Source organism: Triticum dicoccoides, chromosome 3B, assembly GCF_002162155.2.
Source record: "Triticum dicoccoides isolate Atlit2015 ecotype Zavitan chromosome 3B, WEW_v2.0, whole genome shotgun sequence".
NCBI lineage: Eukaryota > Viridiplantae > Streptophyta > Magnoliopsida > Poales > Poaceae > Triticum > Triticum dicoccoides.
In genome coordinates, this window is record NC_041385.1 from 553,650,979 (window position 1) to 553,665,904 (window position 14,926).

General features: G+C 42.8%; 2 protein-coding genes across 2 annotated transcripts in view; one reads left to right on the forward strand and one right to left on the reverse strand.

The window, feature by feature from the left end:
* Positions 1-1,723: 1,723 nt before the first annotated feature.
* Positions 1,724-8,560, forward strand: LOC119277035 (katanin p60 ATPase-containing subunit A-like 2). The gene is made up of 12 exons (XM_037558240.1): positions 1,724-1,884; positions 2,002-2,133; positions 2,254-2,309; positions 3,132-3,197; positions 3,273-3,380; positions 4,055-4,121; positions 6,421-6,505; positions 6,720-6,880; positions 7,016-7,117; positions 7,609-7,831; positions 7,956-8,114; positions 8,227-8,560. Exons 1-11 carry the CDS (start codon positions 1,882-1,884, stop codon positions 8,087-8,089), a joined length of 1,137 nt encoding a protein of 378 aa, XP_037414137.1. The 5' UTR covers positions 1,724-1,881; the 3' UTR covers positions 8,090-8,114; positions 8,227-8,560.
* Positions 8,561-10,739: 2,179 nt separating this feature from the next.
* Positions 10,740-14,926, reverse strand: part of LOC119277036 (calcyclin-binding protein-like) — a 5,172-nt gene continuing 985 nt past the window's right edge. Inside the window, exons 3-5 of the mRNA XM_037558241.1 lie at positions 14,130-14,369; positions 11,255-11,314; positions 10,740-11,163 (exon numbers count right to left, since the gene is read on the reverse strand). Coding sequence (XP_037414138.1) covers positions 11,059-11,163; positions 11,255-11,314; positions 14,130-14,369 — 405 coding nt within the window. The 3' untranslated portion in view covers positions 10,740-11,058. The remainder of the gene's footprint in view (positions 11,164-11,254; positions 11,315-14,129; positions 14,370-14,926) is intronic.

The window sequence follows — 14,926 nt, forward strand, 5'->3', positions numbered from 1 at the left end:
GTTGAAACTTTCATTTTACGGTGACAAGATCATGCCAAAGAAATGATACATGCAAATGGTTTTTTGTTGTGCCTTAAATTGAATACTATGAACCATGATTTGTCTCTTTCGAGCGCACTGATTAATATTCTTTTTCCAACACACATTGCATCAATAGAAAGCCGAATAATACTTGTCATGGTGTTGTGACTACAGGCATGATGAATGATGCCATCGGGATTGATTATATCCAAATCTCAAAGCCATTTAGGGTGGCCAATGAGAATATTTTTTAGGTTCCTACTCCAATCCCAATGAAGAAAAGGCCGCGAGATGGATAGAGCTCAAGGCACTGGAGAACACATGGTTGCCATTGAGCTGGAGAAGTTGATGATCACTAGAGATGAGGTGATGGCCCATAAAATGGATCAAGGGTAAAAAGATTATGTTTATGGACAATAGTGGCCTTATTAGACAACAAAGATCACACACGGAGGCACTCATGGAAATGTCTTGGCATCAAAGGTGGGTAGGTTTAAGGGCAACAATGGTCGCATTTGATGCTCCATGTGTGATAATTTTGGATAAACTTCTGTTCTATGTTTATGATCATCACTTTGCTTTGCATGTTATGTTTAAATTTAAATTTGAGTGTGATTTTTTTAAATATGGATTAAAAATGTTGTTGAACTCTATGTGGTGGGATCATACAAGTTTGAATTGCTTTCATGCCGAATATGAGTTCAAATTGTTTGAGTATGCACAAGAGGGAGAAAAAAAGATAAATAGAATTGAGGGGGGGGCTGTTTTAAGGTATGTCGAAGAAGGTGCACCAAAGATCCCTTACATTGGCTCAAAAGGAGTTAGTTTTGTGGTTTGAGAAGACTTCTATTCTAATATTAAAGAGAGAATTGTTTTAAATATCTGAATCAAAACCCAATCTTCTCTTTCCCTTCTTCTCTCATGAAAGTGGCGGCTAGGACGAAGAATCCGTCCCCTTGAGGCTCTGTCGACGAGTCGTGGATTTCCTCGCCCTTTGCCTATCGCTTCGCGGTCAATGAAGGGGCATGGGACCCCGATGCCTGGGCCCAGCTAGTAATTTAGGTTAGGGACTTTTAGCCCTCGTAGGGGTGGCGCTTGGGCGGATGGCGGCACCTCGCCTTCGAGCTGGTATTTCGGGCTCTAATTGACTTCGTCCGCCAAGACGGAGTCGAAGTAGCTTTGACATAAATTTTTCTTGTCTCCTTGGGGAGGCAAGGTTAGACTTTCTTGCCATATGTGTGTGACGGTGAGATCTCAGACACTTCAGATATTTTCAAGGGTTCAACATCGGCTCCAAGGGTTATAAAAAAACATCGTCTCCAAGGAGTTGGCTCTTTGGATATGTGCACGAAGACTTCTCACCCGTTCTCAACAAGATATGCCGGCAAAGGTAGGGAAGCTACTCGTTCTGACGACGGTAGCGGTTGTTCAATGGCTTAGAATCTTGATGTAATTTTTATTATATTTAGGGTGCTTAGTATTTCTGATGAACTTCTTTATAACAGATCTTGTCTTTTCTGAAGAAGAAAAAACTCAGTTACAGGAGAGATTCCTGTTGGTGTGGTTGGTGAGTCCACGAGAGGAACCCATGCGCACATGTGGCGAGCGCATGTGCCGAAGGCCGATGGGAAATAGTATCGCGTGGATCCAGATCCTCCCCTGGCATGGGTGGCATCTTGACAAATCGAGGCGGGACCCACCCGCCGATCTCCGGCAACCAACCGCTGGTACTAGTCCCTGTCCCGCCCCCCTCCCGATTCTCCGGGGAGTCCGAGCGAGCTCACGAACAGCACACTAGTCGGCTCGCTCGCTCTCACTCTCCCCTCCGGCGCCCTTACACGAAGACGGCAGATCCAAGCAATGGTGCGCGTCACTGAGACACGCTTCTCTGGCCCCGCTCGCTTGATCTTCCTTCGCATCTCGTGATCCCGCGCCTTGGCTCTCCCTATCATCAGCTCGTTCTCTCCGCCTTGTTTTCAGGATTTGATGGCGTTCTTCGGGGGCAAGAAGCAGGGGCCGGAGCAGAACGGGCACGCCAACGGGGCGGCGCCCAACGGGAGCGTCAAGAAGAGGACCACCGATTTGGCCATCTACGAGCAGTACGAGCAGCAGGTCCGTGCCCTGTGTCACTGTGTGTTTGTGTGCTGGCTTCCTTGGCGATCGATTACGTGCATGCGGGTGTTCTTGTCTGGTCCTGTTCGCTTGACCCCGATCCCGTTTTTGCTGTTACAGGCCAGGCAGCCGGAGATGCGCGCGGCGGCGATTCGCGATGGGAATGCTGATGTGATGTGAGATATTTCTTCGTTTTTGTCTTGACTAAGATCCACTGTTTAGGTGCTCGGCGGTGGGGGGTTTGCTTATTAGATCTTGAACTGTAGGTTTGGGCATTAATTTTGGTGCGAAATGAAGGGGGTTTGACTCAGTGAAAGCTATTGATTTCTTGGAATGCGTTTGTTGTGGAATGGGTAGAGAGGTCTAGTTGGCTTGGAAGTATATATGGCCATTAATGTGGGACTCTGATTCATGTTATTTCGACTGGTTTGTTGAATGCATGAGTGCACAATGCAGTTCCTCTGAAGGGGCTCGGCTGCATCAGGTGCATCCCTAGTTCAACTGGAGATTAAGATTTTCCGGTGCCAAACCTTACTAACTGTCCATGTTGCGCTGGACATCTTGCTTATAGAGTTGTGAAAGTACTTTGGAATGTGTCTTGCAAGAGAATTTTGAAACCATCTAGGATTGGTGCTACCGGGGATGTCTTTAAGGGGACAATTTTGGGCATGATATTCGGGTTTTAGCTGGAGCATAACTTGAATTATTAACAGTTTCTCATTTCCTGTATAGAAAAGACCAACACAGGTCCAGTTCTTTTCATATCTTTGTGCTATCTTCCGTATGGTAATTGTCACGGAGAGAAAGAAAAGGCGTCATCACCAAAAATTCTTACATAGCACAGCAAACTAACATATGGAAAGTCTTAAGTTGCCACTATGTTTCACTTCAATTACAACATTTGCTCTCCCTGAAAAATGATTTTGCATGTTCAAATCTTAGTTATTCAGAATATCTACTCTTCTTGAACATTACAATTATGGAGGTTACTTTTGCAGCCAGAAGCCTCTCCTACCTCAATTTGAGTCAGCTGAAATGCGTAACTTAGCAGAGACATTGTTGCGGTAAGGAGTAATCTAAGCTTCACATAGAATTAGGGATGACATTGTCTAGCTATCGACTTATTCTCCTCCTTTCAGGGATATTATCCGTGGGAGCCCTGATGTGCAATGGGAAAGCATCAAGGGACTAGAGACTGCAAAACGTCTCCTAAAAGAAGCAGTCGTCATGCCCATAAAGTACCCAAAGTAAGATTGGTACTTTATGATTCATAAGGTTAAAGTTAATCTTTGGACATTACCTCATAGTGTGTTCAACTGTACCATCATTGTGCCCTTCCCTAGTGGTATTTCAGATTCTCAGCTTCTTTGTGTGATGGTTTTCTCTTTTATAAATAAGTAAGAAATTCAGAGAAGGAAGGCAGTGAAGGTCTTTTTGTAGCAGAAAAAATTGATGCCTAATATCATATAAATTTTTATATTCTTGTTCACCTTTCTTTTGATTCTCTAGCTTATAGGGAGCAGAGCAACCAACCGCAATGAATTATCCTATGTATTTAAATGAATTAATGAAGAATGGCAAAATAACGGCTTTGCTAAGCACACTTGAGAAGAGCATATTATAGTTGAACTCTTAATGTATTTTAGAAAAAATAAATTACTTCTATCAAATTGTACCCATCACTTTTGTCTAACACATAATTGGAACAGATTGGAAAATGGTAGTCGTATTAGTTTACTCATTTTATGCAAAATAGTCACTGATCTTTTTTCGGAATGGTCTGGGGGCTCTGAGGTGTGGGTTTGGAAGTTTTCGGAATGGTCCCGCTCCAGTTGTCTACCTTGATACTAAACCTTTTAAAGGCGTACTGCATATGATTGATCTGTCAATTATTCCTAATCGTATTTTTTACAATATTCAGATACTTCACTGGTCTACTATCACCGTGGAAAGGCATCTTACTTTTTGGTCCTCCTGGAACAGGGAAGGTTGTAAACTTGTTCCAGATGTTACGTCTACATCTTAGTGCACTTATTACACAAAAAATATATGTCCATATTTTCCTTTACATACCTTTTATTTCCCACGTATTCTTATGTCTACACCCTGGGACTTTATAAATCACTACTTCACTGTATTTTGTAGCAAGAGATATGATAGTAGAGATAACATTCTGATCATAGTTCATTCTAAGTTTAGCAATAGTCATGTGTACAAAAATTAATATGTAAGGGATACTTGTAGGTTTACTGCACCCAAGCTCACATGGTCACTTAATTTATTTTCCAGAGGATCAGTTTAGAAAATCCAAAAAAAAAATCTGAGATGGAATCATGTAACGTCAAGTATTTTGTATTTTTTTTGTTGATTTGTAGTCTGCATAAAAAAAAGAGCTAAAAACATTTTTAGGTTGTGAATTTTTTGGGGTTTGTTTATTTTCCAGTTCACAATAATAATATCATGATTTTCACGAAACTTGATATCTGAACATAATCAAGAAGCATCTACATGTGAGAATATTGGAAGAATGATTTTTTATAAAAGGCAGCAAGTGCTTCCGAGTGCCTAGCTCAACTTGTTGGGGGAGTGGATGTACAAACCCAACACCTGGGTTCAAATCCTCGCGAAGGCGAATTTAGGTTCCTTTTATTCTTGATGACCAGGCTTTCCTGGTACTCACGCATTTATCATTGAGGACTAGGCTTGGTGCATAATCAAGATTAAAAATCCTGGTACTCATGCTTAAAAGGTTGTGTGCATCCCTAGTTGGTGCAGAGGCCAGGAAGTGAAATTCTCCTCCCAATTTTAGAGCTTGCACGTACGGGCCGAAAAAAGTGGATCGGCCCCTGCTCGACCACCGCGCGGGCGACATGGGTGGCTCCGCCGCCGCCCCACTCTTGCCCCCCCCCCCCCTCCGACCCTTCTCTTCCCATCGCCGGCCGGAACGCATGGGCAAAGCCCTCACGGTGGTCGGTGGCGTCGGGCCCTCGCATGGTCGGGTCGGCTCCGGCGACGCTCTTTGGCAAGTTGGCGCTGCACCGGCGGCGTGGAACATGGAGGCGGATCAGCGCGGCTCAGGTAACGCGGATCGGCACCAGGCTGATCGGCGCGGATCGGTGCAAGGCAGATCAGCGCCTCCTACGGCGTGGGTCAGTCTTCAAGCGCGGTGCGGTCGTGGGGATCTTTGCGCTCCTGCTAGGCCTCTTCAGACGGTGATTCATCCCCCCATGGTGCTCGTTTTGGTGGTGCCGACCGCCGCGGGCACCATGGCCGCAAACTCCGTTGATTCGGTTCGGGTCAGCGTGCGTCTAATGGTGGCCGTAGTCGAGATCTCTGAAGGTGGCGATCCGGTGCACACGATGCTGGATGGAGGTTCGTCGAGCAAATCCGGGTGAAAACCCTGCTCTCGGCTAGTTGCCAAGGCCAGCAATGGCGGCGTCCTTCTTCATCGCCCTCTTCTTGAAGGCATCGCCGTGAAGAAGCTCCAGACCTCTAGCAGCTACCTCCCGGGGAAACCCTAGACTAGTAGATCGGATGACGGCGGAGCTCTTGTGTCGCTCACCCCTTGGGGGCGTCATTCTTGGAGGTGTGCATTGGCTCGAGGGACCCGTGGACGGTTTCGACGATGTGGAGTCTCGACGGCATGGCGCAGCAGGGTCTCGGCGACGGATGTGTGATGATGGACGCACGTACGGAGGTGGCGTTGTCTAGCGCTGTGGTGGCGTCGACGGCATGGCTGGCAAGGTCGATGTGTCAGTACCTGCTCTGAAGATGGATCGGTGGAAGACGGTTGCGGTGGCCTCTGCAACGTGCGCATTTAGTGACCACCGAGAGTGCGCCTGACCGGTGTGTGCCCCAAACTCGCAATGCAGCTTGGTTGGGGCCTCCGGCTTTAGATGTTGGGCTTTGGTGTGATGTCTGGGTATGCGGCTCAGACAATCTGCACCCCTTCATCAAGTTGATAGGAGTAGCGACAGATGTTGCTGAGATGGTGGCTTCAGACTTATTGATGTATTACTTTGTAAGGTCTTGGTGAATAATTAATAAAATAGCTTCATGCATCGTCCTGAGGCCGGGGGTCATCCTCCTTTTCGAAAAAAAGTGATTCCGAGTGCCATTTCGCATTATAGATACGTGTGGGTTTTTTTTTCTTTGGGGGAGGGGTCTTTTGTATACATTTTAGAGTTATATAGTTTTCCCTTTTCTTTTCAACCATTTTTTGGCTATTAAGAATTCCCTTGTGTTGCCTATTTAAGTATTTAAGCAGTAGCTCTTTTCTATTTTCAGACAATGCTGGCAAAAGCAGTTGCTACTGAGTGCAATACTACATTCTTCAACATTTCGGCTTCATCAATTGTCAGCAAATGGCGTGGTGTGTGTTGTTAACTTCTCTCTGTCCTGCATACAGTTATTTGATTAAATTACTTTAATCGCATAACAACTGGTAATTTAGGCATGCTTTGCACAATTAGGTAATTTGTTCAGGTGGTCATTTATCATATCATATTTATATTGTTATGTGCAACATAGTTAAGGTTTGTTTGATGAAAGAATAACTAATGGAATGTTCTTTTGTACAAGTGCAGGAGATTCTGAGAAGCTAGTCAAAGTTCTTTTTGAGCTTGCAAGACATCATGCACCATCAACAATATTTCTTGATGAGATTGATGCTATTATTAGTCAGCGTGGTGAAGCTCGTAGTGAGCATGAAGCTAGTCGACGCTTGAAGACTGAGCTACTTATTCAGGTGTCTACTTGTTCACAAATATAAAGCTAGTATTCTAATGCATGGTTTCCTACTACATGATCTCCTAAGCCTAGCTTGAAGCGTGCTAAGCTTCTTATTTCAGTTTAGTCATATATACACCAATTTTTACTGCAGATGGATGGCTTAACAAAGACGAACGACTTAGTATTTGTGCTTGCAGCAACAAATCTACCCTGGGAATTAGATGCAGCTATGCTCCGTCGGCTTGAGAAGCGGGTATGGCTACTACTGTGTTTTTATTCCAAATTGTTTTTCCAAACAGCTACCCTTTCATTTCAGTCATGCCTTGGTTGAATATTCTTTTGTGGGGCTTATATGTCAGACCTGAAGAAGCTTTTATTTGAATTCCAATTAGTCTCAAGAAGAGCATATCTTACTGTTATGAAAATGGATGCTTGAGATGTATCCAGAGTATTCGATTAGTAGTAAATATTAGAAGAGGGCATGCTAACATATAATATTGTTTCTTTACTGGGCGGTAAGACTAAAATCAACATTTTTCTTATTTATAGTTTATCTATACCCAAACCCATTACAACAGAACATTGATTTGCAACTGCATATCATGGACAGATCAAAGTAGGAAGACATGCTTGTGTGGGTGAGGCCTTTATTGTAAAAAGAAAGAAGGTGTGATACGTAGGAAACAATCCATGCCATATATTTGATAAATTAACTGCACAATTTTTTTTGGCATCGTTCATCAGATTCTTGTACCACTTCCTGAAGCTGAAGCAAGGCAAGCCATGTTTAAGGAACTTTTGCCAGCAATGACCTCAAATCTAGAGGTCCCATATGATATCCTGGTCGAAAAGACTGAAGGGTACTCAGGTTCAGACATCCGTCTCGTGTGCAAAGAAGCTGCCATGCAACCACTGAGACGTCTCATGTCAGTTCTTGAGGCCAGTGATGAGCTGGTGCCAGAGGAAGGTTAGTTTTGATTTCTTGATTTCCTAAAACTCTTTGTACTTTCCTGTAAAATACAATAGTGCCTAAGTTTTTAGACTTGTTCTTGCCGATCTGATCAAACATATTATTACCCTTCGTGGTGTAGAGCTGCCTGAGGTTGGCCCTCTCAAACCTGAAGACGTCGAACTTGCTTTGAGCAACACAAGGCCGTCAGCCCATCTCCAAGCACATCGTTATGAAAAATTTAACCAGGACTATGGGAGCCATATTCTTTCTTAAGAGCAAACCACAATCAGCTTCTCAGGTCAGTTGTGCGCGAGAATATGCCTCGCCAAGCATGTACTAGTCAATTAAAAAGAAACTAAAATTTCCCTCCTTGAAGAATGTAGAATATTTAGCTTTGTTGTGGTCTGCAGGTTTGCCAAGTGATGCACGGTGGTGGTTCATTTGAACGTGTACTGGTACAAAAGCTATCTTGCCCTACAAGGCCACACCAATCAAAATGGCCTTGTCGCACATTATATTTATCACTTGACAATCGTCAAGCAGGATGCAAAAATTGTTGCTAAATACATTAGACAGATTTAAGTTGCGATGCAATCATTGGGCATCTGATTTTTCTGCGTCAGCTCTGCTTGACTAGACTGGAATATTACCCTGTAATGATCATACTCCAAAATAATTAACAAATAATTCATTGAGTAGGATTTATGATGAAATAAATAAATGTTAGTCATGTTGAATGGAACATTACAGTCCAGTTCTTTGCGCTTCACACATATTAGGGTTTCTTCGCTTCAAAGGGTTCTCATGGAAATTTTGGAGGATACTATCTCTTAAGAATGTTTTCTGTAAGTCTTGTCTAATTTGTAGGATTAAATACTTGAGTAAAATCGATAAATCTACACACTGCTTCTGCATGCAATTTACAAGGAGAATAATGTTCACTTAGACCATTTTATGATATTTTTTTTTGCTTTGTTTCTGTTATAGTGATTGAACCATTTAATTTTTCACAGAGATTCCTGACTTGTCTACCTATACCACTATGTAGTACCACAACAACTTTGATATGCTCCATCCAGTGGTTGAGAGATGATCCGTTAGAGAGTTTTCATCTCATTAGACTTCGCCACATGAACCACCACTCTATTGTCTCATAGTGTTCTAGAAGCATTTTATTTCCGTACAAAGAATCTGATTCTCCAATAAAAAAAAGAGATAAGATAGTCCATGTTCTAGAGAGTTGGGCCTTGTCAAATATAATTAACATGGAAGGAAAGAAAATGTCGAGAATGATTTTTTATATATATTTCATGATGTTTTCCTAATGCAAAAAAATAGGCAATCTAGAAACATGCAACTTACTAGTTCATGTAGTGTAAACAAACAAGAGAGCGTAAATTGGAGTCTTTTTTAATGTTAAAAAATAGATTTGAAATTTCAAAGAAAAATCCAATTTCCCCATGGGCATATACATAGATGTGTTTTATATACATTAGGCTACACAAGAAGTAACTATTTTAATCCACGTGTCTTTTTTTTGTGTACACCTCAACTGAAAAGATGTATTTAGGGAAAATGTATATACATACTACACATCGATATGTACATGCATATATTTTTCAGAACCTTTTGAGGTTTCAAAATACTGTTTTTGCTTCTTCTTTTCTGAAAGGACGTCGATAACTGACATACGAGTGGTATATTTGACATGTATCCACACACCGTGTGTGGTATGAGCAGGAGGCAGCCCACACAGGCTGTGTGTGGGCGGATATTAGAATTGTTCACATGTGTGGGCGCGGCTGCTTCGTGTCACACGCCAACAAGTACTACTCATCTCCATTCCGCGCGTGTGGCACGAAGCAAAAATGCCCACACGTCCTGACGCAACTACGTTAGATACATCGTGTAGTTGCCATCCTGGTTGGCGGATGTAGTTATCCGGGATGGCAAGTGTAGTTGTAAAAGCATGACAACTCTATCTGTTTTGGTTAACTATAGTTATCATGTCTAATTTATGGTAGTTGCCGCGTGTAATCAAACCGTAGTTGCCGTGTGTGATTAACTACTTGTCACGTATGGTCAAACAGTAGTTGCCATGTGTGTTTACCTAGTTGCCATGTATGGTCCAACCATAGTTGCCATGTGTGTTTATCTGGTTGCCACGTACGCGCAACTGCAGTTGTCGTCTAGCAAAAAATCATAGTTGTCATGTGTATTTACCTAGTTGCCACGTTCGTCTAACTGCAGTTGTCATCCACAACGTAGGAGTGTTGTGTGGGCGAAAAGTAGTTCACCCACACGCGCTAAAATTAGGTGGCTGGTTGTGTGGGTAGAAACTAGTTCGCCCATACAGCACGGCAACTGCAGTTGCCGTCTAGCAAAAAAGCACAGTTTGCACGTGTGTTTACCTAGTTGTCACGTTCGTCTAACTGCAGTTGCCATCCACAACGTAGGAGTGTTGTGTGGGCGAAAAGTAGTTCACCGACACGCGCTAAAACTAGGTGGCTGGTCGTGTGGGCAAAAACTAGTTCACCCATACAGCGCAGCTGGCAAACAGCATGGTGCTAGCGTGTGGGCAAACTCCCCAACGCCCTACGTGGCACACAAGATCAACCTTTTCGTGCCAAGATTCGTGTAAAAGGCGCTGGACGACGATCGAGGCGTGTGGGCGAGTTGGGCAACGCCCATACATGTGGGCGTTAGTGTTTCCGTTCTGAAAAAGAAGGGCAATCTAATCATGGCTCTTACAAAGCTTTGTGTTTTTTTAGCGGGACTATACCGCTTTTTGGAGATCCTATGAACCGAAGTGGTCTTAGGAATAATTTCTTGCTTGATGTACCAGAATGGATGGATGATAATCGACAGGGCCTCTCTGAACCACAGATCAGCACCTGACGCACGTCTGCCAACGAATGCATCAAGCCACAAATATAATCTTTAGCCAACAGAAGTTCTGCCACAAACGACAGAGTACAACAAAGAACGAGTGAATCGCACAAATAGTGTTCTCTTCTCATCGCATAAGCATATGCTTTCATCTTTTTCAGTTCAAATGCGAAAATGTGCAAATTTGGTCAATCAAACACCCGAGGAAACGAGCATTCCCATCATCATCAGACAGGTATCGATTTCACACATGCGATGCGGATTACTCATGACACTACTCTAGTAAACCACACTGAATGTACGGACTAGCTCAGCACATATAGCAGCTCTCCGGAACCAAAACTACAACCAGCTCAAGGCAGTCCCCTCATTGGATCAGCCGTCTTCCCAGATCTGGCGTCAGACCACGCCTTGGCTATTGTGCGCTTCATATCTTCATCACCTTCCTCATACATGCCCTGCACGTCAAAAAAAGAAATAGCTCATGTAAGCCAGATCGCGAATGCCAGCACAAATCGCTCGAGTCATGAGGCAGAACCGAGTGTTTACCTTCATTAAATCCATGATTCCTGACATTGGATCCTTCTCTTTGTCCATGCTTGGCTTAAACTGTCACCAAATAAAATTAGTTAGTCTATCTATGAGCAGTAGCAGTAACATCAAAAGCATGTTTTGCGATTTTCACTGAGATGAGCAAATCCCGCTTTCACAACTCTTTGAGTAATTTTACTTACACTGGCTAGCAAAGTTGCCAAACAGACATATGGAACACTTCAATTCTATAACTTCCCCAGCAGCACTTTTTCCCGGTTTCCAGATCAGCTTGCTTCTTATTTGCTGGGCCTATTTCCCCAAACTATTTGCTTTAACTAATTTAGGGGCAACAACTGTTTCCTTTTCCGGACAGTTTTATTAAATCAGGAAAGCAGGCCTGTGACTTGCCTTACTTCCGACTCGAAAGCCTTCTAAACGGATTCCTTTCTGCACCCAGATGTTGGCAGTTATGCCACTGTGATAGATGCATGTAGCAGGATTGGAAAGCTATACGGTGCCTTTTATTCAATTATCACAGCTGAGAGGAAACGGGGAATGGTATGCACAGGAACAGCATGAAACAAACAATGGTATTCAATCCATATCAAAATATAAGACATTTTTTGACACTATGATGTGCCAAAAAATGTCTTATATTTTGGAACCGAGGGAGTACTTCATAACCTGGAAGGCCAGGGATTAGTAGTGGCATAGTGAAACACAATAGCTGTATTTTGAATCAAATAACCATATCATTGCTCTCCTGGCAGCAAAAGCATGCCAGCAGATTGGTGCTTCTGATGAATCAGTAGAGCACAGTGATGGCCAAAGGTCTGGCCATGTAATCTTTTGATCAAGCAATGTATGCTGAACTCTCTGGAATCCTGCTACACTAGATATATTTCTCTCCCAGTTTTGCTTTGGCGACGAGGAGGCCCACCTGTATGCTGAACTGTTTGGATGCGGGTTGGGCCAGTTTCCGATCACATATTTGGGGATACCGATACATTATCGGAGACTCACAAATGCTGAATGGAAACACGTCGAGGAGAGAATGCAAAAAAAGACTTAGCAGTTGGAAAGGAAAACTGCTATCTCTGGGTGGAAGATTGGTTCTCATAAATTCAGTACTAAGTAATATGGTACTATATATGATTTCCTTCTTCCAGTTGCCGAAAGGAGTTTTAATAGATTGGATTATTTTCGATCAAGATTCTTTTGGCAAGGAGATAGCAAGAGAAAGAAATATCGACTGGCTAAATGGAGTGTGGTTTGCCGTCCCAAAGACCAAGGAGGGTTGGGCATTCATGACCTTGAGGTTAAGAATAGGGCCCTCCTCGGCAAATGGTTGTTCAAATTACTAACGGAAGATGGTGTATGGCAAACCCTCCTGAGGAGGAAATATGTGGGTTTGAAGGCGGTATCCCAAGTATACTGGAAGCCTAGGGATTCCCACTTTTGGACGGGTCTAATGGCTACGAAGAAGTATTTCTTCTGCTATGGATCCTTCTCGATTAAGGACGGCTCGGAAATTAGATTCTGGGAGGACAAGTGGCTAGGAAATGCCACACTCCGGGAACAATATCCGGCTCTATACAATATTGTGCGCCACAAGGGTGATACTATCGCCACGGTATTGGAATCATTTCCGCCAAATGTGACGTACAGAAGAGATTTAATTGGACCCAGACTCCAATCATGGAACATCCTGCTCCAGCGGTTGTCTACGGTGCATTTGTCACATGGGTCTGGTGTATTCCGATGGAATCTCCATGGGAATGGAAAATTCTCAGTGGAGTCCACGTATAGAGCGTTAATCTAGTCTGATGTGCCAGTTGATAATAACAAAAAGATCTGGAAGATGAAGATACCTCTTAAGAATAAAATCTTCACATGGTATCTTTGTCGTGGAGTTATTCTTACTAAAGATAACCTTATTAAAAGGAATTGGCATGGTAGTTCGCAATGTGTCTTTTGTGAGACAATAAAACATTTATTCTTCCAGTGCAAATTGGCTCGTTCTATATGGTCAGTCATCCAATTAGCTTTTGGATTGTATCCTCCTTGTAGTGTTGCTAATGTATTTGGCAACTGGTTACATGGGATTGATCACAAGTTTAGAACGCTACTTAGGGTGGGAGCGCTTGCCGTTATTTGGCCGCTTTGGCTATGTAGAAATGATAAGGTGTTTAATGATAAAAGTACTTCTCTGATGCAGGTTATCTACAGATGTACCGGGACTCTTCGTTTATGGTCCTCTCTACAACGCATGGAGAATCGAGACCTGTTTACGGAGGTGTGTACACGAGTGGAGGCTACTGCGAGGGATACTTTTACCCAACATGGGTGGCAGCTTGATCTTAGGATTGGCCCCCCTACGCTTTAGGCGTTATAAGGGCTCTACATGTCTCTTTGTATTTCGCCTTTTATTTTTTTTATTGTGTGAGTGAACCTTATTTGGCTGTGTGCATCTTAGTTATGCAGAGGCCGGGTGTAATGCTTAATACTTTTAAGTAATAAAGCGCCCCTTTTTGAAAAATCTAGTGCTGTTGTAATTCACAAGTCTTTGCTACCCGGCCTCTCTTCAGGGATGCTAACACTCACAACAGCAATATAATGTAATAATACGCAGGAGAGACAAAAAAATCTTGGATTACCATTGCATCAGGTTCCTTCATAACTCAATGCTTGCAATATATTTTCTGGTGATCACTTGAGAGATTATCGCTACCACAAATTATTCATCCCAAAATTATTAACCCAGGAGAATCCAGCACCCATGTGAACTATGGTTGTTGTAAATATTGTTTGTTTGTGGAAAATTAAGTCCTAATTTATTTTCAGGGAAGTCGAGAGACCAAATCAATGCATAGCTCGGCACAAAAATTACCTTGTCTTCCTTGTAGTGTAGGTCCAACCAATTGCCGGAAGAAGCTTTCCACAAGGTGATAACGATCTTCGTGGGCTTGACCACAATCTTGCATTTCTCGGGAACTATTTCTTTGTTTAGTTTTGGGATGGCACACCTATAGTTCTTGCCTTTAACATCATGAAACTTGATGTCCACTGACATTGGCTTGAAAGTAGTCTCCACCTTCTCTTGGTCTACATTCTCAAGGAATACGTAGACCTGAACAGGCAGAACACAAAGTAAACCTGTTATCTAAATGCCATCATGGGAAATCCTCAAATCCAAATGTCATGGGAATTCAATTCACTAATACAAAGAAGACAATAAACTTGGGTTCTAGCATAATGCCAAGCAAACTTTTCGCCTGTCAAGTAGTCAGCCCTACGAATAACAGAGCTGATTCTAACCTATTATGAAAATTTACTGAGATACAATAAATTTGGGTTCTAGCTTAATATCAAGCAAAATGTCATAAGCTGTTCTTTTGTTTGTAAATTACTGTCCAGAACCAGCGTGGTGGTAAGAAGGAAAGGGGCATTAGAACAGGGTAAATTTATTCAGTGGCTATACAAGAAATGGCTTAATAAACGTCTTATATTTAGTTACGGAGGTACTGGTATTTGTTCTTGACAGTAATTGCAAACAAAAGAACAGCTTATGACATTTTGCTTGAGGTAAAATCAAACTGCAAAAACGTCTTATATTTAGTTAAAGAGGTAGTACTATCTAAGTGTTCTTGGGGGAAAATAGGTGTGTAATCCTGTTCTGGGACCCCC

Excerpts from the sequence above, each read along its gene's own strand:
- LOC119277035 (XM_037558240.1), top strand. Across the intron at positions 6,881-7,015 it reads AGACTGAGCTACTTATTCAG|ATGGATGGCTTAACAAAGAC; the intron begins GTGTCTACTTGT and ends TTTTTACTGCAG. Across the intron at positions 7,118-7,608 it reads TCCGTCGGCTTGAGAAGCGG|ATTCTTGTACCACTTCCTGA; the intron begins GTATGGCTACTA and ends ATCGTTCATCAG.